A 26,471-nucleotide genomic window follows, 5' to 3' on the forward strand; every position below is an offset into this window, starting at 1 on the left:
TATTTAGCAGATGTTATTGCGAATGTAGTGAAATGCTTGTGTTCCTAGCTCCAACAGTGCAGTAGTATATAACAATTCATGACAATACACACAAATGTAAAATAATAGAATTAAGAAATATATAAATATTAGATTGAGCAATGTCGGTGTGGCATTGACTAAAATACAGTAGAATAGAATACAGTATATAGATATGAGATGAGTAAAGCAAAACGTAAACATTATTCAAGTGGCCAGTGATTCCAAGTTGATGTATATAGGGCAGCAGCCTCTATGGTGCAGGGTTGTGTAAATTGGTGGAAGCCGGCTAGTGATGGCTATTTAACAGTCTGATGACCTTCAGATAGCAGCTGTTTTTCAGTCTCTCGGTCCCAGCTTTGATGCACCTGTACTGACCTCGCCTTCTGGATGATAGCGGGTGAACAGGCCGTGGCTCTGGTGGTTGATGTCCTTGATGATCTTTTTGACCGTCCTGGAGGGCAAGGTAGTTTGGCCAGACCACACCACCCTCTGGAGAGCCCTGCGGTTGCGGGCAGTGCAGTTGCCGTACCAGGCGGTGATATAGCCCTACAGGATGCTCTCAATTGTGCATTTGTAAAAGTTTGTGAGGGTTTTAGGAGCCAAGCCAAATTTCCTCAGCCTCCTGAGATTGAAGAGGTGTTGTTGCGCCTTCTTCACCACACTGTCTGTGTGGGTGGACCATTTCAGATTGTCAGTGATGTGTACACTAAGGACCTTGAAGCTGTCCACCTTCTCCACTGCTGTCCCGTCGATGTGGATAGGGGCGTGCTCCCTCTGCTGTTTCCTGAAGTCCACGATCAGCTTCTTTGTTTTGTTGATGTTGAGTGAGAGGTTATTTTCCTGGCACCACTCTCCCAGGGCCCTCACCTCCTCCCTGTAGGCTGTCTCGTCATTGTTGGTAATCAGGCCTTCTACTGTTGTGTCGTCTGCAAACTTGATGATTGAGTTGGAGGCGTGCATGTCCACGCAGTCATGGGTGAACAGGGAGTGTAGGAGGGGACTGAGCATGTACCCTTGTGGGGCCAAGGTGTTGAGGATTAGCAAAGTGGAGGTGTTGTTTCTTACCTTCACCACCTAGGGGTGGCCCATCATGAAGTCTAGGACCCAGTTGCACAGGGTGGGGATCAGACCCAGGGCCCCAAGCTTAATGATGAGCTTGGAGGGTACTATGGTGTTGAATGCTGAGCTATAGTCAATGAACAGCATTCTTACATACAAGTATTCCTCTTGTCCAGATGGGATAGGGCATACAGTGATTGCATCGTCTGTGGATCTATTGGGGTTGTAAGCAAATTTAAGTGAGTCTAAGGTGTCAGGTAAGGTAGAGGTGATATGATCCTTAACTAGACTTTCAAGCACTTCATGATGACAGAAGTGAGTGCTACTGGACTATTGCTATTTACTTCAGTTACCTTTGCTTTCTTGGGTATTGGAACAATGGTGGACATCTTGAAGTAAGTGGGGACAGCAGCCTGGGGTAGGGAGAGATTGAATATGTCCGTAAACACTCCAGCCAGCTGGTCTGTACATGCTCTGAGGACGCGGCTAGGGATGCCGTCTGGGCCGGCAGCCTTGTGAGGGTTAGCACGCTTAAATGTATTACTCACGTCGGCCATGGAGAAGGAGAGCCCACAGTCCTTGGTAGCTGGCCGCGTCAGTGGTATTGTGTTCTCCTCAAAACGGACAAAGAAGGTGTTTAGCTTGTCCTGAAGCAAGATGCCGGTGTCCACAACGTGGCTGGTTTTCCTTTTGTAGTCTGTGATTGTCTGTAGAACCTACCATATAAATAAGAATTCGTTGCCTAGTTAAATAGAAAAAAATATTTTAAAAACATATGCTTCGTGTCTGAGCCATTGAATTGTGACTCCACTTTGTCTCTGTACTGACATTTTGCCTGTTTGATTGCCTTTCGGAGGGAATAACTACACTGTTTGTATTCGGCCATATTCCCAGTCACCTTGCCATGGTTATATGTGGTGGTTTGCACTTTCAGTTTTGCATGAATGCTGGCATCTATCTACTGTTTCTGGTTTGGGTAGGTTTTAATAGTCACAGTGGGTACAACATATCCTATACACTTCCTGATAAACTCAGTCACCGTATCCGTGTATTCGTAAATGTTATTCTCAGAGGCTACCTGGAACATATCTCAGTCCGCATGATCAAAACAATCTTGAAGCATGGATTCCGATTGGTCAGACCAGTGTTGAATAGACCTTAGCACGGGTACTTCCTGTTTGAGTTTCTGTCTATAGGAAGGGAGAAGCAAAATGGAGTCGTGGTCAGATTTGCCAAAGGGAAGGTGGGGCAGGGCCTTGTAGGCTTTTTGAAAAGTTGAGTAGCAGTGGTCCAATGTTTTTCCAGAGCGAGTACTACAGTCAATGTGTTGGTAGAACTTTGGTAGCATTTTCTTCAACTTTGCACTGCATTTGAATTACACTGTCATTGCAATTTCAAACCTGATTACACTGTCTTAATTAGAGGTTGACCGATTATGATTTTTCAACGCCGATACCGATTATTGGAGCACAAAAAAAGCCGATACCGATTAATCGGCCATTTTTTGAAGTGTGTGTGTGTATATGTGTATATATATATATATATCTATCAATGAACACTTTTATTTTAACTGAATATAATACATATGGGCTTTTGGATGGGTGTTCTTAAGGTGATTCCACAGGTTGGTGGTATTTTTTTATTTAGCCGTTGCTGACCCCATGCTTACATCTTTATCACAAATAAGACACCTTGCTTTCCCTGGTGCCAATTCCATGTAATAGTCCCACACTGGTGCTCTGCTTTTCTCTGCCATCTGTAAAACACACACACAGCTCTGAAGTGACAATGATACTGAACAGTCTGCTTAGGAGACAAATACTCTCAACTGTTTGAATAAAAATAGAGTTTAAGTTACCTGTGATGAATGTTGAAAACAAAAACTGTAATTTCTATATGCAGGAAATTCTATTTTAATAATGGACATGGTAAGAATTTACTACCAAAGTGCGAGTCATAATTCCCATGACACCTTCTAGCAAAATCTGAAAAGTGGTTCCTTCATTCATTTATTCCATAGGATATTTTTAGATTCACTTAAAATAAGGTCTGTGTTTCGTGTAGGCTTACACCACCTTGCCAATTTTATAACTGTAGATATCCATAGGACAAGGTAACTCTGATCAATATTCGTGTTGCACTGTTGGCGGTAGGTGCACTTGATTCAGAAGCCCTGCGCAGCGGGTAGGCAAAGTGTTCCAATTTTGAACCATTTATTTTGTCAGAATGGACAAAATCCGCCTACCCAGTGGACCAGGAGATCTGTGGCTAAATCGAGTGTGCCTACTGTGCTGGCCAATCGGAGAGCTCAAATCAGTGTCTACAAGTTTGATACTAGCCTACGAGAGATTTCATAACTTTTAAAACAATGACCAGAGAGAGACTGTCAAAGAATACAGCAGAGTTGAGTTAATGTAAAAAAATATATATATTCAGCACTATCAACAATTTTTATTCAACACGATTAAAAAACATAAAACGTCTACTCCCTACTTCCTCTTGCGTTGCAATGAATGAGTAGTCAAATGTATTATTAGCAGCTCGTTGTGTATATTTTAATATCGAGGAATATTTCACTTTCTCTGGTCATAGGAACATTAATTTGTGCTTGAGGCAGATGTGGTGGTCCTCGAGTTTCGCCATCAGGTGGAAGGTTGTTTTAAATGTTTGAGCGTATGCTTCAGCCAAGACATCGGCTGCTAGTCAGATTATCATATCTCACAGGCAGTCACACTGTAGGCTAACTGACGTCTCCAGCGGCTCGAGTGCCCTTGTTGCCACGGTAACCTCCTGCCCTTAAAGGGGCTGTTGAACATTTGTCTCACAAAAATGAAATTCAATTGAGCAATATACCCAGGGGGCGCAACTGGTTTTAGAAGTGGGGGGTGGGGAGGCATGGCCCCATGGCCCTTCTAGCTGTCTCTATTTAGAACAACAAAAATTAAGCAAAAATGCCCACAGTCATCAAGCTAGGTAAGAGATCATTATTAAATATGCTTAATTAATAAGACTGAACTAGATCAATGATAATTCAATAATCTATATTGTGTTGCAACTTTAACTAATAATAAATGAACAACTCTTACAAATAAAATACAAAGACTTAACTTTTGATTGACTTTATTAAGACATCCTCAATATCAAATTTCAGCCAGTCCGCCCAGCCAGCCCGTGCAGTCTGCATGTCCGACCCCCACCAGTCTAGTCAATAACTCAACACTCTCCCAACACAACTTCCTTCAAATCTTTTTTTAAATTTCTCATGGGAAAGGTTTGGAAAGCAAAAGTTACATAAAAACACATACTCCTACACATTAATACACAGAAACAGTACGTCCTTCATATAATTCATATCATAGGCCTAATAGTACTGTAGAGCTCTATTAACTTGATAAGTCTCCAGGATCAGCATTTTTATTTATTTTTACGGGGAGAAGGGAGAATCTGCAGACATGCTGAGATAAAAGAACATACTTGTTGCCATAATTCAGCCAGCCTTCACAAGACCATAACATATGCAAATTTGTGTTTTACACCTCCAGCAGAATAATACAATTTCTGGGTGCATTATATTTTTTTTCACTGGCATATAGTGTAAGTTCTATGGATGGTTTTAAACTGCAGTAATTTATGTCTGTGCTTATATGAACATGCCTGGGAATTCTAACATATCTGGATCCATTCATCAATTTTGTTTGGCATTTTTTTGTGTCATTGGGAAAAGCCTCTATTAACCCTTGATACTGTTTGGAAATCAACTTTAGAAGGTTGTCAGACTGCCTTAAAATAGTTTGATCTTTGAAGCTTCTTGCTTGTCCAGTGTTTGCTGCACTGAGAGAATAAAGTGTTGTATCTGTGTAAGTTCACATCTGTACCAATACACTGGTCTTCTCTGGCTGCCTAACCCTGATGAGACCCAGGTCACCATCTGATCCTGCTCAAATGAGGCATAACAAAGAATTACCTTGGTGTACATTTATGCATTATATTATCCAAGAATAAAATCAATGATTTAGTAATTGAAATAAAAATTATTCCCAGATCCCAGACTTTAGCCTACCCATCGACTCAAGATGGAATGTCACCATCTGATCCTGCTAAGACATGATGAGCATAGTGTTGTGTACTGACTGTGCACCATGACAGTGAAGCCTGTAGAGCTGTTTATACCGTGTCAGTGTGAAAAGTAGAAAATAAGATGGGGAAACTGACAGATCAATAATGTTACATTGTTTTCCTGACTAATAAAACTTGTATCGCGCTGAAAAAACATCAGAATATCAGTCTTCAATCGCTTGGCCGCTGGTTTCATCGGTTGATTCAGGTCTAGCGTGATTGAGGCAAAAATAATAGCAAAAGTTAGTGAGCTAAATGGTTAACTTTAGCCAACTTTTGGCTAGCTCTAACTAATTGTACATCATCAAATTTACTTCTGTTGAAACGGGACAAATCAAAGGCTACAAAACATTTCCATATACACGACAGATGTTAGATACTGGCTGTGCTAGCTACTAGCTAGCTAACTAGTTGGTAGTAGTTCATTCACTTCAGTCGAGAGGGGATGAAACATTACCTAACATAACATGTCAGTTACACTATTAGCTCAGCACTGGATATATATATATATATATATTTTTTTTTTTCTTCTGTCAAACAGCAGTTAACTTGCCATTGAGATCAGTCAGGTAAAGAGTAGCCAGGTTCTGCTCTGCTTGCTTTACAACTCATAGAAAATGTGCAACACAGACAGCAGCTGCCTCTGTTCATCTCTCCTGTGCTGGCCCTATACACCAGCCTTTCAGCAGCTTTGCCTTCACACAGCTTGTCTGCATGCTCTGTGGTGTGTGTGCCGTCCTAAATCCAGCCGGAATGGTCCTAAAGCACACCGGTGCCGTGTTTTGTATCACAGCGCAATGATAAAACTGGGGGGAACAAAAATGCAATTTCAGAATGGGGGGGGGGGTCACCATTGTCCCCGTCCCCAGTGAAAGTTGCGCCCCTGAGTATATCACATCACTTCTTACTAGTAATCGATGTATTGTTTTAGAAACATTACAAAGCATGGTCATCCATGTTTTGTTTTTGGTGTAATTATGATGTAAAAATATTTTGGCTGTTAAAAAATCTGAGTGGCTGGTATTTCACATTGGCTGGTGGACCAACAAATTAGTTTCAGGTCCTGAACTGATCTATTTTGTTATCCAAGCTTGAGTTTTGAAATATAATATGCTATCCATAATATCCAATATGCTGTGATAATGCATTCTGCCTGCCTACTGCACAAACCTCATTCCTACAGAACTGTTTTAATTAGGTTATAATGTTTTACATTTAAGTTGTTTAAATGTTTTTATCTGAGCGGTAGATCTCGCCTCATAAAAGGTTGATTACCACTGTCCCAGAGGATTCCCTGCAGCATCCCTGGCCCAGGTCACTACTGGCTGGCCACTGCAGGGACCCTGTCAACCACTTCTGTTGCCCCATGATTCAACCAGGGAAGAATTCCGTAAGACCCTAACTGAACCAAGAGTTTGGCTATGGGACAGACTCGCTTCCATGCCCCCATACGGACTCAAACTGATGAAGTCATGAACTGTGTTTAGCAATCTTACTTTGGATGGTGATTTAAATAGTAAAGTAGCCCATTTGAAACTCTGCTGCAAATGACCGACAAGGCATGGAACAATCTTGCAAAGCCCTGCTCACATTATTATTTGGAAATACCAGCTCCTTGTACTTTAGACATTTCTGCAGTTAAGGTAAAAAAGGCCATGCCTAATGCTTCCATTGCTAAATCAGGGAGTCAGTAGCTGTCAGTTGAGGGGCCAGATACCCCTGTCAAAACCACTCGTAGAGTCATACATTTAACTGCTAGGCTTCAGACACTATTGATATTCATAAATGCACTTCAGCTAATAGCCCTCAAATAAAATAGCAATTCATTCTGAAAGGCAAGATTGCATTTCCTGCTGTTCCTTATTGAATGGACGGAACATTCAGGCATGATAACAACTCAACTGAGTAGGATAGTCTGTCAAAAGACAGGCCTACAGTTTACTAACTGTTATAACCCTGTTATAACTTGTAAATAAGACTTACATTCTCAACTGGAAAATCTCATGCAGAAAACCAGACATTGGTGATGTCATTTCATGGGTCAGTGACTACATACATGACAGACTTTCCTGGTTACTATACTGTAGAGAAGCAGTTAATATACTATACTATTACTGTGACAAAAATTCCAGATTGTCTGCATTATCAAATAACATTCAGCTCAGACATCCATACATACCCCACAAGACAGGCCACCAGGGGTCTCTTCACAGTCCCCAAGTCCAAAACAAATTCACGGCAACGCATAGTTTTATACAGAGCTATGATCGCATAGAACCCTACCATCTTCAATTACTCAAGCAAACAGCAAAATAACCTTTTAAAAAATGTATTAAAAAACAACCCATGGAACAACGGGGACTGTGAGGAAATAAGAAACGCACACACATTCACTCTACCCTAGCTCAAGACCAAACATTTTAAGTAGGCAAAAAAAATATTTAAATAGAGCGCAATCCTGTTTAAAATAGGGAGCAATAGTAATGGTGTCTAACTCCGCCATGGTTCATTGAACAACGTCTATGAGAAAATGAATGGAGGTTTTGTAGGGTTTTTGGATAAATGCAGAAAATAAGGTCTGTAGGAAACACAGGCTTAGGAGATCTTACGTTTTGTTCTATGAGATATGCATTTTGAAGCATTTATGTAAAAGGAAAAAAGCACATAAAGCACAAAGGTTTCATAATTCATAAAGGTCATGTTAACTGACTGATATTATTTCATAGAACAAACCATACAAGATCTCCTCAGCCTGTGTTAACCTCAAACCTTATGTTTGGTGTTTAAAAACCCTATTCTTTCCCCATTAATTTTCCCCATAGGAATGGCAGTACAAACCAGAGGTAACTCATTTCCGGGTTTAGGACTACAAGTTTACGAGCTCTGTGCAACGGCTGTTTAGCCTATTAAATGGCTGGCTTTAGGACCATGAGGAGCATTGCATGTATTCTTTTGTTCACTATAATATTACGGTGATAATTAATGGCTGGGGTCATTTTTGTTTGTTTTTGCTGTTCTCCAAATAGTCTTTTAGAGTTTTTAAATTGTGTAAATACCCAAGGTTCACCTGAACTGCTACCACTGACCTTCAACCCAGTGTGCTGATTTCTTAAAGCTTTATATGTGCGGACACACCATGAGATGTTTGGACCAGAATTAGTTTTTGTCAACCAGATTTGGAAAACTTTAGATGGATGTATGTGATACAGTATCTAGAGACATGGCAAGAAGTAATGAATTAAATATGCTAAACATGTCATGACAGGATTTGTTATTACATGTTTATATATGGTTCCCCCCAGGGAACAGTACATTTCTTATTGCTCAGTTGCACAATGTTTATTGTTTTGCAGTTGTGCAACAGTCTCTGTTATTTCTTGGACGCAAAGTTTAATGCCAGATTTGGGTTACCTGTTATCTGATTTTATAACAGACTTTTAACAGTCAGAGCATGACATAGATATACAAGCAATAATTATTTTGGAGGATGTAGACACACATTTGTATTATTTTATTTACCTTTATTTAACTAGGCAAGTCAGTTAAGAACAAATTCTTATTTACAATGATGGCCTAGGAACAGTGGGTTAACTGCCTTGTTGAGGGGCAGCATGACAGATTTTTACCTTGTCAGCTTGGGGATTCGATCTTGCAACCTTTCGGTTACTAGTCCAACGCTCTAACCATGCAGGCACGCACGTACACACACACACAACATCGTGTCATGGATGGGTGATAGGTTCAGTAAGTCAGTGAGATATCCACATGCTGGAATATGTGGACAAGAAGGTTACATGTCTTTCATGTTGACAAATGACAATAGAAAGATGGGCGACCAGGGTCATTGCCAGTGCCCCAGTTCAGATTGCCTCTCCTTGAGATTCAGCAGGAGTCGTGCTGTATATCACTGTGATAAAGATCAGACGGTTTTCAGGACAGTTGTGTGTGTGTGTGTGTGTGTGTGGTGGTTTTTCTCAAGGACTTATTCAGGATAAACTTCATGATAAAAAGCTAATCAAAGCAGTGTGGCTGAAGACAGCTTGGTAACCTTTCCTTCACCCCTATACAGTATGTGTTTATTTCTCTCCATTACTGTAGTCATAGAATTTATATGACACTATCATTTTACCATGTTGGCTGATTTAATGATCATGTAAACCAAGGTGAAAGCCATCCATACGTAATACCAAATACGATGGTTGAGTATGAGAAACACACAGACTTAGAGATGTAGTTCTTTCTATCATGAAAATGGTATTTGAGCTCCATCCCAATCACTCACACGAGAGAGATGGAGAGAGAGAAGGAGAAAAGCAATGTCCTCCTTGTTTCCTTCTTTTTATTGACAGTTTATTGTGGCAATAAAGAGTGTGTGTGCGTGCGTGCTTGCGTGTGTGTGTGTGTGTGTGTGTGTGTGTGTGTGTGTGTGTGTGTGTGTGTGTGTGTCTGCTGCGGAAGTATGCATTTTTTTTGCTGTAATGTATTATCCTTCTAGTGTGGTGGTGACACAATACGACATTGTTTGTGAGTTTTTTGGTGAATGGCGTGCAGGCTTCACACGGGCTGTGTGTGTGTGTGGTAACTTCAAACCAAACGTGAAAGAGAGAATAAAAAGATGGAGTCTTAGTTCAGTCTCAAAGCATCCTGCAGTGGGATGTTACACAATTTCTATTTGCAATAACTGAAATTATGACTACCCAGGTTTCAAACCTGTGACATCTGACCAACTCAATGTCGTGTTAGGCCTGTGAGCTAATCCTTCCAGTAGGCATAAGCTTTGCGAGCTAACACAAGTCTTCCATTCTCAGGCAAGGTTACTCATCATGTGACCATAGTTCACTGAATCACCTCTGTTACACACTTCTTACTTCAGCAGTTCAGACACAGCATAGCCCTCAGACACATCAACAGTAAACTATGCCTCAGTTAGGATTTGAACCAGTGATCCTCGGTCCGCTCTTCCTAACTGTTTGGCCATGCCACTGGAGACGATCCACTGCCTTCCCGGATGCCCTTTGAAAAGGACCTGTTCCAAACCAAACCCCATGCAGTGCAGGCATGCAGCATAGCTCATCGGGACAGTTTCTTCCAGCATTAATAATTGAAGGCAGCTGAATTTAGCTGCATCGCCGAGTGTGGATCAATGAGATGAGAATCCTGAGGAGACACTTTCTCTGTGCTTTGATCTCTCTGCTGCTGCTCAGAAGATGAAAGGACTAATTGGGCTTGTTGGGTCGGATTTAGCTGCCTCCCCAACAGGAGGATAAAGACCTGCCCACGTGAACAACCTAATATGGGTAATTACAGAGCATGATGACCTCAGGTTGCAGGTTGGAACTGTATAACCATTTATCTTGTCTATATCCAGTTTCTAATGATACATGATGATTCCTGAAATATAAACATATTTCTGCTGTATGTATGCACACCTTTTCCCACTGTTGTGGTCTGCAATATGTAATCTAGATCTGCTGTTCAGCTAGAACTTTCCCTGTACACAGCAGTCAATCTGTCCCAGAATGCACTGCATCCTGGCACTCAGCCCCTGCTGATAGCCCCTCTTTCTACCCCCTGCTGATACACAGGCAGAGGGAACTCATTTCTGAGAGCACACAGCTCCTGGTGATTCTCTGTCTCTCTCTCTGTCTCTCTCTGTCTCTCTCTGTCTCTCTCTCTCTTGTGGAGGTAACATAGTGATATCAGACTTATCAAGGTCAGGATGTTGTCACAGGTATCTACTGTATGTCATTAGAAGCTCTGTTATCCTCAGTACAGTTGATGTTAAGCTGCTTCATTTCATGAGGCTGCAGGCTAACAGTAAGGTCAATGATAAGAGTGCATTGGTGTGAAGGAGACAAGGAACTGTGGTGTCTCCATATTGATTCTGGGGGAAACTCTGGGTGGGTAGTCACGTGATGGAATCGTTCTTCCTCATTTGCCTCTGTGTGTCTGCTTTTTCAGTGAGTGCACCATGTTCCTGATTATTCATGGGCATCGATGTAGCTGAGCGCGGTGGCACACTGCCATGAATGAAAGTGCAGGAATGCACCTGTCTTTTCTAGCCACTGTTAACTGCTATAGCAGGAGGCTATGGACTAGTCTAGCGGATAGGGACATTCAGTGGTAGACACACATCAGGAAGGGCATTCTACTGCTGTACAATGGATGTACAGAGGACTTGGGTATCTATCTGTGCATGTTAGTGAAACAGACACTGTATACAGACACAGTCTATCTCTGCTGTATTTCAAGATCTTATTAACACAGAAGAAACAGTCTCTTCCTTGACAGCTAAGGAGCTACAAGACTTAGTACACAAAGAGACAGGCTCAATCACTTACACACCCTGGGCTTGGGGTAGAATAGCCTTTTTGTGATGGTGTGCTGGCGATTAGGGATCGATATGGGTCAGCGTATTTTGTGTCTTTATGGGTGAGTGAGCTCAGACAGGGATATTAGAGCTATCTCTTACATATACCGTTACATTAGCCCAGGCTAGACATATCTGTCTTAGAGACACAGTAACACTTAAGATACACTTAATGCAGTGGGATGGAGGGCACATGAACCTTCAGTGGCAGCGTTTTCATTATGTCTATTTAAGTGGCTCACCATGCAAGGGCTGGTCATCATGGTGATGTAGACATGCTTTCTGTAGCGCTCTCCCAAACAGAGAGATAGACAGTCTACACATGTACTGTATGCAATGTTTATTATTGGTGCCTTGCTCTTTAGTAATCATTCAGATATAGTTTGCTGTAAGTTATAATTTTGTGGGCAGGCACTGCGGTGCCACGAACCATTCTAAACTACCATTTAATTTATTGTCAGTCTTTCATCGTATTATCACTGTGATCTTTGTAACCTACTGTATATTGAATTAGGATGCTGTCGGTTTTGACCTACTGTACCTTTAAGCCAGGGGATAAACAACCATGATGGATCATGATGAGAGTGAGGGGAATTGAAAGCGGGATGATAATGGGGGGGAAGCTGACTTCCTGTAAATACAGCTGTCATGCTTTCATGGGAGTTCTGATTTATTCTACACTTTCTACAGGTGTGTGTACTTGGATGATAAAAGGGATGTGCCTTGGGGTATTTACACAGGGATAATGGAATGCAGATCCATGGCTTTCCTGTGGTTTATACTGTACACACCCTGGTTTAAGGAGGATTTGTGCCAAAGGTCTTCTCTAATGAGTCTATCCACCCACAGCTCCACCCAAACCAGGCCTGAGCATGCCATGGGTGTGTGTCTCAGTGATGACATATATATATATATTTTTTTTTACCTTTATTTTAACTAGGCAAGTAAGTTAAGAACAAATTCTTATTTACAATGATGGCCTAAAAGTATATTTCATAATACTCCCGGAAAATCCCATTGAAATGCACCATTATTAAATTAGAATTTCAAAAGGACGTGCTAATTTTCCACCATGAATTATGTTTGACTTTTTCCCAGCTCTTGTTTTCATGCAGTTTAATGGCCCTCTATATCTCTTGAGTCAATAGCCAGGAGACGACAGCCAATATGTTGGGCTCCAAGGTGGCCATGCAGGAAGTGAGATCTATATAGTGGAAACATCAGTACAGAGCAGGAGTGTGCTCAATTGTACTCAACTGAGGTTGGTTGGGTGGGCTGCAGGGTGAGTTGGTTTTGCAGACCTCAGTAAAAAAATAAAAAGATTTTCTGTCAGCATACCCTCAAGCCCCTCATAAATAACACATTGCATCAACGTGCTGGAAATGTTGATGTCTTTTCCTGGGATGAAAAGTAACATTTAACTTGTTTTTTTTTAATTAATGAAATGACACAATCTTTGGTGTACGATACAATGAAATGGCCAGCCTGTGACTGTTAGGGAGAGACAGAGACATCGCACAAAACTGCTAAACCAGTTGTAGAAAACCATATGTTCCTTATGGATTGTAGAAGAGAAAAACAATAATCTATTCTGTGTGCCTTGTAGAAGTCTATTATTATTCAGTGTCTCTCTGTGAGTTAGTGTTATAGCAGTGGGTCTCAACCTTGTGGCCCAGCCTTAGAATCCGCAGACTCAGGAGAAAAACAAAGCATTAGGTGTGGATGCTTTGTAACATTGTCTCCTGCATCTTGTATCAGTTTATGGTGTTTTAAAAGTGGCAGCCAGTGCCAATGTGACAAGTCCCTGCACACCCATATTTAACGTCTTTACCTGGTTACATAAAATGTCAGCAGTCTAAAATTGTTACTGTTAATTAAAAACGATTACCTGTGCACTATAGAGTAATTATGTGTTTTTCCTCTGAGGCTGTTCTTTGCTCACACCTGTCACGCTGTGCCCTGTATTGTATGTGAGATTACCTGTCTGGCAGGCACATGAGGCAGTGAACCAGAGCACTGCCAGTCTTCTCACTGGGTGTGCCCCCCGTGGAAGAGCCAATAGACAGACGGTATACACCCTTGGGGGTAAAGAAGGGCCATCATGGCTGGCTGTGTGGCTTAGTGATAATGCGTTTACACAGTGCAGAAACTGTAGACAAGTCTAGCACACACTGCTATTGTGTGGATAGTTGAGTGGTGTGTGGCGATGCATGGTGTTGGCCAGGAAAGGCCATGGGATTAGGACTGTTACAATGTGGCTCCAACCCATCCGGCACTACACCCTCTCCAGGGTATGTCCTATGGTGTCTATACAATGTATTTTGTTGAGCTAGTCTTTGATGAATTCAAAGTTACACTTTGTGGGTTCATTAGCAAATAGCTGACGGAATCAGAGGAAGGCCCGAAAAATGGTCAGACTCCAGCCACCCTAGTCATGGACTGTTCTCTGCTACCGCACGGGCAAGCAGTACCGGGGCGCCAAGTCTAGATCCAAAAGGCTTCTTAACAGCTTCTACCCTTAAGCCATAAGAGTCCTGAACAGCTAATCAACGGGCTACCCAGACCCCTCTCTTACTCTGCTGCTACTCTCTGTTTATTATCTATGCATAGTCACCTTAATAACTCTACCTACATGTACATATTACCTCGACTAACCGGTGCCCCTGCACATTGACTCTGTACCAGTACCCCCTGTATATAGTCTCTCTATTGTTATTTTACTGCTGCTCTTTAATTATTTATTTTTATCTTACATTTTTTACTTAACACTTCTTTAAAGCATTGTTAGTTAAGGGCTTGTAAGTAAGCATTTCACTGTAAAGTCTACACCTGTTGTATTCAGCGCATGTGACAAATGCAATTTGATTTGAATCGTGAATTATGTAAGATCACTATTTACCACAGACTACCAAGGCCCTTCTCTGTATCCTAAGTGTACCCAGAGCCTGTTGTGTGTTGTCAAACCTGCCTTTTAATGGTTTCTTAGTGCTGGGATGCATGGAAAAGGAAATTTCATTATACTACGATTTAGAATACATATATCAGCGTCCCTGGTTTTTCTTAATGATGATCTCCTGGCATTGCTTAAAGGAAAATACCACTCACAAAGTATATTTTGGTATTTGTTTCATTAATCCACTGTTGATACAGTCCCAAAATGTTTTGCATGTCAGCAATCAAGCTTTGAAGATATAGCACTTTTAAAATACAGAAAGTGTTGCAGTGTGAATCGTTTTGCAAAACTCATTATACTGTGACACTATCTGTATTTTGAAAGTTCTATTCCTTTAAGCCCTGTGTGTTTGATCTGGTTTCAAGTAGAGGTCGACCGATTAATCGGAATGGCCGATTAATTAGGGCCGATTTCAAGTTGTCATAACAGTCGGTAATCTGCATTTTTGGACACCGATTATGGCCGATTACATTGCACTCCACGAGGAGACTGCGTGGCAGGCTGACTACCTGTTACGCGATTGCAGCAAGGAGCCAAGGTAAGTTGCTAGCTAGCGTTAAACTTATCTTTATAAAAAACAATCAATCTTAACATAATCACCTGTTAACTACACATGGTTGATGATATTACTAGTTTATCTAGCTTGTCCTGCGTTGCATATAATCGATGTGGTGCCTGTTAATTTAGCATCGAATCACAGCCTACTTCGCCAAACGGGTGATTTGACAAGCGCATTCGCGAAAAAAGCACTGTCGTTGCACCAATGTCTACCTAACCATAAACATCAATGCCATTCTTTTAAAATCAATACACAAGAGTATATTTTTAATCCTGCATATTTAGTTAATATTGCCTGCTAACATGAATTTCTTTTAACTAGGGAAATTGTGTCACTTCTCTTGCGTTCTGTGCAAGCAGAGTCAGGGTATATGCAGCAGTTTGGGCCGCCTGGCTCGTTGCAAACTGTGTGAAGACCATTTCTTCCTAACAAAGACCGTAATTAATTTGCCAGAATTGTACATAGTTATGACATAACATTGAAGGTTGTGCAATGTAACCACAATATTTAGACTTAGGGATGTTAACCGTTAGATAAAATACAGAACGGTTCCGTATTTCACTGATTGTTTTCGAATTGATAGTTTCTGGATTTGACCATATTAATGACCAAAGGCTCGTATTTCTGTGTGTTATTATATTATATGATTTGATAGAGCAGTCTGAGCGGTGGTAGGCAGCAGCAGGCTCGTAAGCATTCATTCAAACAGCACATTCCTGCATTTGCCAGCAGATCTTCGCTGTGCTTCAAGCATTGTGCTGTTTTTGACTTCCAGCCTATCAACTCCCGAGATTAGGCTGGCAATACTATAGTGCCTATAAGAACATCCAATATTCAAAAGGTATATGAAATACAAATGGTATAGAGAGAAATAGTCCTATAATTCCTATAATAACTTCAACCTACTTCTTACCTGGGAATATTGAAGACTCATGTTAAAATTAACCACCAGCTTTCATATGTTCTCATGTTCTGAGCAAGGAACTTAAACGTTAGCTTTTTTTACATGGCACATATTGCACTTTTACTTTCTTCTCCAACATTTTTTTTTTTTTTGCATTATTTAAACCAAATTGAACATGTTTCATTATTTATTTGAGACTAAATTGATTTTATAGTTAAAATAAAAGTGTTGATTTAGAATTGTTGTAATTGTCATTATTACAGATATTTATATAAAAATCTTCTGATTTAATCGGCATCGGCTTTTTTTGGTCCTCCAATAATCAGTATTGGTATCGGCGTTGAAAAATCATAGTCGGTCGACCTCTAGTTTCAAGCCGGTAACTACATGCAACTGACTCCTCAGATACAAGTAACTAGCTACAGTTGCTGCCCGTCCCCATTTTAAGGAGCAATAATACCCTACGTGTAAAGACAATACATTAATCAAACTCACAGCTTAGATTTTCCAATATGTTTAACCTCCTCCCCTCAATGTTAAACCTATCTAATCCAGTCCCCTCTAAAGTTGCATAAATAAGCACTATACTGTCTGTGGCTTTTACATCTACACAGGCATGCACGAACGAACACGCACGCCTCCACAACATTAGCCTGGGGCTTAACATACAAAGCGTAAGACAGGCATGATGGACACACGGCATGCTGCTCCACAGTTTTTAGCATCTTAGAAATACAGAAAATGTGTACATTTTTGTGTACATAAGGTTACTCTAGAGTCATGTCAGACTTCACCCTCCTAGCCGCTTGTCCTTTTCAATGTCATTGATATGTGTGTAGTGAACATTGGAGGTTCAAGCTGGTTCAGCATGATCTATTTGAAGTGTAGTATTTATGGCTGTGGTCTTCCTCCCCAGTAAGGGTCGGCAGCAGAGGAATCTGCTGAGTCATATAGTACTTACGGTGCCATTCAGAACTCAACCACTTCTCACTCGACCAGTATTGAACCATGTACATATCTAACCCAGTTTTCCAATGGGGATCAATATTCATTCACAATATAAAACTGCACCAAATCTGCACCAAATCACCATCAGTATAGATCTGATAGTTTTTTTTCAGTTATTTTATTGCAATATGTATTATTGTATCTGAGCTGATGCTCTCTATAATTATGGAGTAATTTATGGACTGGAAATGTCAGGTTGTATAAAACGTAGTTGAGAAGAAATCAATACAGTGAGTGCTCCTCTCTTTTATCACAATAGTTATGTTAGTTTCTCATTCAGAATAATACATCATGTTACTCCCAGCAGGCCAATGAAATGGTGCCCTGGGGACAAATACCATCACATAGCAACCCTCATGTTTTTAGTTTTGGCTGTGACTGTGGCCTGTCTGAGAGAGGAGTGCTATATTTAAGACTGAGTGTGGAACAGGTCACCAGCATTTATTGAATGACGACCCCACCAGCTGTTTATAGGCTACAGTGTACACTACATGGTGGCATAAGGCATGATGGTACAGTAGTTCTGTGTATCAGATGTATGGAGGCAGTGGCATGGTCTCCCTGGACACGAGATGGGGAGGAGGGGGATGGAGTCAGGCAGGGAGCAGGGAATGAGATCAGGGCAAATCGAATGAGGTCTGACCTTGAGGGGTTGTTGGCTATTCAGCACAAGCAGACCTCCACCCAGCAGACCCCCAGCCTCCACCCAGCCTGCAGCCTCTAGGGGGAGACTCTGCTGACCGAACAACCAACCATATGCCTGCTGCTCTACCCACACCACCACTGCTCATTAGTACCCTACATATGTCCCTGACTCTGTGAAAATGATAGATCACAGGGCCAGCCCGATGACATACAATCAATGACCCCCTCAGATATATCTTCATCTCCCAACAGACAGCCTCTGACTCAAACAACCAACTCACCTTTTTTCAGGATTTTCCATCTTAACCCCTGTGTCAAACCCCTCTGCACCCCATCTTCTGCCCTCCCTGCGAGCTCTCTGCCCGCTCCTTTTGTTGATATGAATCTATGCTGGAGGTAAATTATGGCTGAAGTCCCCTCAATGCGATAGATATAATTGCATGGAGAGGATGTGGGATGATGTCACGGAGCGGGCGATATACTGTATAGAGACATGGATGGAGCTCCATAGGATTAATCACATGTGTGTGTTCTGGCCTTGGTGGCTGGTGTGATTTATCTGTGTTGTCACCAGGTTCATCCTGGTCCTGTCTGTGTCAGGGAGGGTGATGATAGGCATGTTATTCCTTGACGGTACAGACATATTGATCCTTCAACACTAGCACTTCTCATATGGGCAGTATTGAGGATAATTATGGTGATCTATTTCTAACAGTGGTCAATAATGACAAATTATAAAACAATGTGCAGTTTATCAGATTTTCACTATGATATATATATATATATAGAAAAATAATTTTGTTGTTTTTGGTATTGTAATTGATTCTGTAGTTTCTACCATTGTCCCCCAACCATTCCAACACTGTCCTTTTGAGAACCCGGAGGAAAGGACAACCAGCCAATGTCCCTGCATCAGCAAAAAGTACTATGTTTTACATGACATTCATGATAGAGGACACATGGAATGCACTGTTATCCCAGAACTGTATGCACATGAAAATAGAGTCCTTGTGAATGTGGAAGACTGATTTCTCAGTGAATGGTTAACCACATAATTGTGGTTTACAGGGCGTAGAGGTGATTCACTGAGAACAGACACATGAATGGTCTGTCCTTCTGAATTCGAGTGCCTGTGTACTGTTCTCAGTAATGATGAGAGGCCAGAGCTTTACTGGAAAAAGGATGATCAGTTACTTGGATCTGGCCTTATAAAGATGTTACTTGGAGGAGAATGAATGAGTTGGCAAAGAGCACCTTATCCCTTGGGCATTTTTCCTTCATCAATGCAGAGCGGCCATCATAGATCTGACCATGTAACTTTGTTACTCCAATACCTGAAAATTGAACATGTCTAGATTTAACGACAACAACTTCTATGCGCCCTAAAAATGTAATTTTTAAATAATAATAAAAAAACACTAAAAACAAGAATATATCATCAGATTGAGAAACCGTGCTTGCTGGGCAATGGTTATGATTCCATGTGTCCTCAGGCAGAGTGATGAATAAAGGTTTAGACAGCTCGCGTGCTAATGAAGCTGCCTAGGCACACCACACTGGGAGGAAGTGCACGTTGGCAGGTCTGGTCTTGCTGGAATTCTATTGTTCTGCAGAGAAAAATGATAGGAGAATCTCCAGCTCGGTCTGCCCTGAGCTGCATTATTTTAGGCTTGTTTAGAACCATACTACAGTGTCAGACATTTTTTTTTAGGGGATTTTTTTATTTTTGGCTATACAAATGAAATAGTTTGTAGCCTTTACATTGTTATACATCAGATGTGAGTAGGAATTCATAAATCATGTCTGTAGATATCAACGTATGAGTCCAGACTGTACTCTGGTTGTGTTACAGCAGCCTGACTGGAGGACAGGCATCTGGTCTTACACAGACAGATGTCTATGGGATGACACAGTCAGGCTAATAGTCTCCTGCTGTCTTTGTCCTTGTAAGGAGACTCCAGGTCGTTTCACAGACTCCAGCTAAAGGAAAAACTCATCCAACAGTCCTTTTGGAGCGGGGTTATGGCAGAAGACAGAATACCTCTCCCATGTTGTAGTGTCTGTCCTCTCTGTTTGGAAGAGTTATGGTAGAATGTTTATTTGGATGCCTTAGTTTCCACTCAGTACAGATCTAATGACTACTGTGATTCAGAGAATCTTTCCATAACCTGGAAGTGATGGAGCAACTCTGCCACAGGACCATTTCCTCTGTTGCTTGGCAGAGATGGAATGAATTTGAATGGAGAACACAGATTTATGTTGGAGGCTCCAGTTTCCCACACAGTGTGAAGGAAATTACATAGTGCCCATTCGGGAAGTGGCACACAACTGTACCTAAATTGTAAGTGACGCAGAGCACATGCAGATGCTGTGACAGACTGTTTTCCTCTATCTGCCGCGGGAGGATGTGTTGCAGTTGTGAACTCCAATGACCTTTGGAGTCCTACCGCGGCAGGCAGGGTGTTTGGACACAGTAAAGTAGCAGTGCCAGCATTTTAAGAACAACACTTCAATCACCGTGTGAGCTGGAGACCGCCCAGCCAGGGATACTTCTCTCAAGCTAATTAGACCGTGTCGACAACATTCAGTGGCTCCTGAAAATCAACAAATCTAGGTTTGTTCGATATAAGTAGGCCTACTCTCTAGTGACATATTTTGTTTATGCTACATTCAATGGTGAATTCGAGAAAAATTGCTTTTTAGAGCAAAAGATGAGCTCTGAAAGATGTCTTCAACTCCGTGGTGGAGTGATTTGTTACTTGAGTATTTTTGTCTCTGGTCCCGTTGCTATGTTGAGGGCATGGCCCGAAAAAAAATGTGCCAGCATTTCTGTGGTGTTTTGTTCACATCCCTACCCCCCCCCCCCCCATTGGTTAGATAGCCCATAAAGTGGTTTAGAGTCACATTGGAGTCTCTATTTTCGGCTGCCGTTAAGGCAGCACAAGTGTCAAATGCACGTTCAATGGCAATTTCAACCTGTTATGCCCCATTTTAAATCGTGACGTATTTGATTACGCCGGATGTCAACTTCATGCAATCACGTTCCGCTACTGGATGGAGAGCATAGGATAGTTTCACAAGACAAGATGGAGGAGAGCCTGGTCTCTCGTCAGAAAACACATTTATTTTGGGAGATTGCAAAATGTGAGCTTTTCATTCAAGACGGGAAATGTTTCAGTTGATAATAAAACATGTTTGGTTTAGTTACTTTTTCCTCAACTTGTTTCTATAACTTTCTAGCAAGTCAAGCTATCTGGCAAAATGTGTAGAATTGCAGGAAATTAGCTGTGAAACTGCAACAAAATTTTACTTGGGGGGGCCCCCAAGAGCCAACTTGGGGGGGCCCCCAAGATCCAACCCTTGTCTTTAACTGCATGTGTGGACCACTGCAGCCCCTAGTTCAGATTTGTTGTGGCCCCCACCCCCATCAAAGTGGCCCATCCCTGGTTTATACAAATAATAACTCTGAAGGTTTTCTTGAGTAACAACATTCCTTTTCTGGCTGTTAAATATTTTTAAATACTTATTCCAATGATAATCTCTTTAGAGATCACATACGTTGACATTAATTTCCAGGTTCTTGCCCAAGCTGTAGCATGTGCTTAGTTATTCCCCTTGTGTGATGTATTCCATTTCATGTTAGCCACTGAATTCCATGTAATGATGAGGCTCTGGTAGATGCCTTTTTAAAGACATGTGCCGGGTACTTTGTCGACTAAGAAAGTATATTTTTTTAAAACCTCCCGCTTTGGGCTGGACGTGTCTATGTGTAGTTCATACAGTGTCTTCAGACCCCTTCACTTTTTCCACATTTTGTTACATTTTAAAATAAGGCTGTAATGTATTAAATTACTTTCCCCCTCATCAATCAATCTATACACAATACCCCATAATGACAAAGGGAAAACAGGTTTTTAGATGTTTCTTTTGCAAATTTTGTAAAAAATAAAAACCATAATACCTTATTTACATAAGTATTCAGACCCTTTGCTATGAGACTGGAAATTGAGCTCCGGTGCATCCTGTTAACATTGATCATCCTTGAGATGTTTCTACAACTTGATTGTAGTCCACCTGTGGTAATTTCAATTGATTGGATATGATTTCGAGAGTGGCGCAGCGGTCTAAGGCATTGCATCTCAGTGCAAGAGTAGTCACTACAGACCCTGGTTCGATTCCAGGCTGTATCACACCCGACCTTGATTGGGAGTCCCATAGAGGCGCACAATTGGCCCAGCGTCATCCGGGTTTGGGTTTGGCCGGGTAGGCCGTCATTGTAAATAGGAATTTGTTCTTAACTGACTTGCCTAGTTAAATAAATACAGTGCCTTGCGAAAGTATTCGGCCCCCTTGAACTTTGCGACCTTTTGCCACATTTCAGGCTTCAGACATAAAGATATAAAACAGTATTTTTTTGTGAAGAATCAACAACAAGTGGGACACAATCATGAAGTGGAACGACATTTATTGGATATTTCAAACTTTTTTAACAAATCAAAAACTGAAAATTTGGGCGTGCAAAATTATTCAGCCCCCTTAAGTTAATACTTTGTAGCGCCACCTTTTGCTGCGATTACAGCTGTAAGTCGCTTGGGGTATGTCTCTATCAGTTTTGCACATCGAGAGACTGACATTTTGTCCCATTCCTCCTTGCAAAACAGCTCAAGTTCAGTGAGGTTGGATGGAGAGCATTTGTGAACAGCAGTTTTCAGTTCTTTCCACAGATTCTCGATTGGATTCAGGTCTGGACTTTGACTTGGCCATTCTAACACCTGGATATGTTTATTTTTGAACCATTCCATTGTAGATTTTGCTTTATGTTTTGGATCATTGTCTTGTTGGAAGACAAATCTCCGTCCCAGTCTCAGGTCTTTTGCAGACTCCATCAGGTTTTCTTCCAGAATGGTCCTGTATTTGGATATTTGGACATCAATTTTAACCATCTTCCCTGTCCCTGCTGAAGAAAAGCAGGCCCAAACCATGATGCTGCCACCACCATGTTTGACAGTGGGATGGTGTGTTCAGGGTGATGAGCTGTGTTGCTTTTACGACAAACATAACGTTTTGCATTGTTGCCAAAAAGTTCAATTTTGGTTTCATCTGACCAGAGCACCTTCTTCCACATGTTTGGTGTGTCTCCCAGGTGGCTTGTGGCAAACTTTAAACAACACTTTTTATGGATATCTTTAAGAAATGGCTTTCTTCTTGCCACTCTTCCATAAAGGCCAGATTTGTGCAATATACGACTGATTGTTGTCCTATGGACAGAGTCTCCCACCTCAGCTGTAGATCTCTGCAGTTCATCCAGAGTGATCATGGGCCTCTTGGCTGCATCTCTGATCAGTCTTCTCCTTGTATGAGCTGTTTAGAGGGACGGCCAGGTCTTGGTAGATTTGTAGTGGTCTGATACTCCTTCCATTTCAATATTATCGCTTGCACAGTGCTCCTTGGGATGTTTAAAGCTTGGGAAATCTTTTGGTATCCAAATCCGGCTTTAAACTTCTTCACAACAGTATCTCGGACCTGCCTGGTGTGTTCCTTGTTCTTCATGATGCTCTCTGCGCTTTTAACGGACCTCTGAGACTATCACAGTGCAGGTGCATTTATACGAAGACTTGATTACACACAGGTGGATTGTATTTATCATCATTAGTCATTTAGGTCAACATTGGATCATTCAGAGATCCTCACTGAACTTCTGGAGAGAGTTTGCTGCACTGAAAGTAAAGGGGCTGAATAATTTTGCACGCCCAATTTTTCAGTTTTTGATTTGTTAAAAAAGTTTGAAATATCCAATAAATGTCGTTCCACTTCATGATTGTGTCCCACTTGTTGTTGATTCTTCACAAAAAAATAGTTTTATATCTTTATGTTTGAAGCCTGAAATGTTCAAGGGGGCCGAATACTTTCGCAAGGCACTGTACATTTGGAAAGTCACACACCTGTCTATATAAGGTCCCATAGTTGACAGTGCATGTCAGAGCAAAAACCAAGCCATGAGGTTGAAGGAATTGTCCGTAGAGCTCCAAGACAGAATTGTGTTGAGGCACAGATCTTGAAGGGTAACAAAAAATGTTTGCAGCATTGAAGTTCCCCAAGAGCACAGTGGCCTCCATCATTCTTAAATGGAAGAAGTTTGGAACCACTTCCTAGAGTTGGCTGCCTGGCCAAACTGAGTAATCGGGGGAGAAGAATCAGGGAGGTGACCAAGAACCCGATGGTCACTCAGACAGAGCTCCAGAGTTCTTCTGTGGAGATGGGAGAACCTTCCAGAAGGACAACCATCTCTGCAGCACTCCACCAATCAGGCCTTTATGGTAGTGGACAGACAGAAGCCACTCAATAAAAGGCACATGACACCCCACTTTGAGTTTGCCAGATGGCACCTAAAGGACTCCCAGACCATTATAAATAAGATTATCTTGGCCTGAATGCCAAGCGTCATGTCTGGAGGGGATGTTTTTCAGTGACAAGGACTGGGAGACTAGTCAGGATCAAGGGAACGATGAACGGAGTAAAGTAGAGAGAGATCCTTGATGAAAACCTGCTCCAGGGCGCCCAGGACATCAGACTGGAGGGAGAGGTTCACCTTTCAACAGGACAATGACCCTAAGCACACAGCTAAGACAACACACGAGTGGCTTTGGGACACGTCTCTGAATATCCTTGAGTGGCCCAGCCAGAGCCCGAACTTCAACCCGATCGAACATCTCTGAAGAGACCTGAAAATAGCTGTGCAGTGATGCTCCCCATCCAACCTGACAGAGCTTGAGAGGTTCTGCAGAGAAGAATGGGAGAAACTCCCCATAAAAAGGTGTGCCAAGCGTGTGGCATCATACCCAAAAAATTCCAAAAACCTGATTTTGCATTGTCATTTTGGGGCATTGTGTGTAGATTGAAGTAAATAAAACAACTTTAATCCATTTTACAAAAAGGCTGTAATGTAACAAAATGTGGAAAAAGTCAAGGCGTCTGAATACTTTCCAAATGCACTGCATAATCATTGATTTAACCTCAATCTCTAGTATAAAAAGCACTATTTTACCTACAGTTCTAGTCAATGAGCTTCAGCCCCTCGCATTTGAGTGAGTGAGACGTGGTACAAATAAACTACATGACCAAAAGTATGTGGACACCTGCTCATCAAACATTTCATTCCAAAATCATGGGCATTAATATGATGTTGGACCATTGCTGCAGGGACTTGCTTCCATTCAGCCATGAGCATTAGTGAGGTCGGGCGCTGATGTTGGGCAATTAGGCCTGGCTCGCAGTTGGCGTTCTAATTCATCCCAAAGGTGTTCGGTGGGGTTGAGGTCAGGGCTCTGTGCAGGCCAGTCAAGTTCTTCCACACTGATCTCAACAAACTATTGCTATGCTATGTCTTGCTGAAACAGGAAAGGACCTTCCCCAAACTGTTGACACAAAGTTGGAAGCACAGAATCGTCAAGAATGTAATTTGATGCTATAGCATTAAGATTTCCCTTCACTGGAACTAAGGGGCCTATCCCAAACCATTAAAAACAGCCCCAGACCATTATTCCTCCTTCACCAAACTTTACAGTTGGCACTATGCATTCTGGCAGGTAGCGTTCTCCTGGCATCCGCAAAACCCAGATTCATCCAGATTCATCCACCGGACTTCCAGATGGTGAAGTGTGATTCATCACTGCAGAGAACTTGTTTCCACTCCTCCAGAGTCCAATGGTGGCGAGCTTTACACCACTCCAGCCATCCCTTGGCATTGCGCATGGTGATCTTAGGCTTGTGTGCAGCAGTTATTGTGCTGATGTTGCTTCCAGAGGCAGTTTGGAACTCTGTAGTAAGTGTTGCAGCCGAGGACAGATGGTCTCGTTCTGTGAGCTTGTGTGGCCTACCACTTTGCGGCTGAGCCGTTGTTGCTCCTAGACGTTTCCACGTACAGTTGACCGGGGCAGCTCTAGCAGGGCAGAAATTTGACAAACTGACTCGTTGGAAAGATGGTATCGTATGAAGGTGCCATGTTGAAAGTCACTGAGCTCTACTGCCAATGTTTGTCTATGGAGATTGCATGGCTGTGTGCTGAATTTAATACACCTATCAGCAACGGGTGTGGCAGAAATGGCTGAATCCATTCATTTAAAGGGGTGTCCACATACTTTTGTATATATAGTGTATGTCACACTAATAGAACTAAAATATACCTCAAAGGTCTATAAGGTATAGTATATATTACAATACTCATGTATAAGCATAGCCATGTAAATGCAGGTAACTGACCATCCGTGTGTTCTGTGTTGTAGATGGGAAGAGGAGCTGAACAGACGAGAGCATATGGAGTCCATGGTGGAATCCATGCAGGAGGTGAGTAGACATTAACCATCAATTTACCTTCACCATTACAACAATTCACCACCAGTACATCAACTTACCATTTGGTCAATTCACCTTCACTATTGAATGTATTCACTTTAATCTCAACATCCAATTCTACTTTATTCCTAGCTACAGTATAGTGCCTCTCAAGGGGTCATTGTCGTAAAGAAGACATAGAGACAGACATGAAGGTGCTTGAAAATATATATTTCCTGCTGAATTGCTTACCTGTCCCCATCCTTCCTTTCTTATGGTCTTTTTACCCATAATGTCCTTGAGCAGGTGTCTGTCAACTGAATTGGGCCAGAGACATTTAGCTAGCTAGGGAGATGTCAGAAAAGAACCTACAAACAGCCTAGATGGCTCACATAGCAGACCTGAATGTCAGTGTCTCACCACTATTCCCTGTGTCTCTGTAGATAAAACGCATTAGTCCCCATCGTTACATCAGTGGATAACATGGCGCCGGAGAACAAGGCTG

General features: G+C 41.8%; 1 protein-coding gene across 4 annotated transcripts in view; it reads left to right on the plus strand.

The window, feature by feature from the left end:
- The window catches only part of LOC139371156 (intermediate filament family orphan 2b), a 41,641-nt gene that overhangs the window by 1,839 nt on the left and 13,331 nt on the right, over positions 1 to 26,471 (plus strand). For all 4 annotated transcript variants that reach the window (XM_071111278.1, XM_071111279.1, XM_071111276.1 and 1 more), the window contains exon 2: positions 25,918 to 25,978. In XM_071111278.1, the coding sequence (XP_070967379.1) occupies positions 25,918 to 25,978 (61 nt within the window). The remainder of the gene's footprint in view (positions 1 to 25,917; positions 25,979 to 26,471) is intronic.

This window comes from Oncorhynchus clarkii, chromosome 17 (assembly GCF_045791955.1).
Source record: "Oncorhynchus clarkii lewisi isolate Uvic-CL-2024 chromosome 17, UVic_Ocla_1.0, whole genome shotgun sequence".
NCBI classification, from domain to species: Eukaryota; Metazoa; Chordata; class Actinopteri; order Salmoniformes; family Salmonidae; genus Oncorhynchus; species Oncorhynchus clarkii.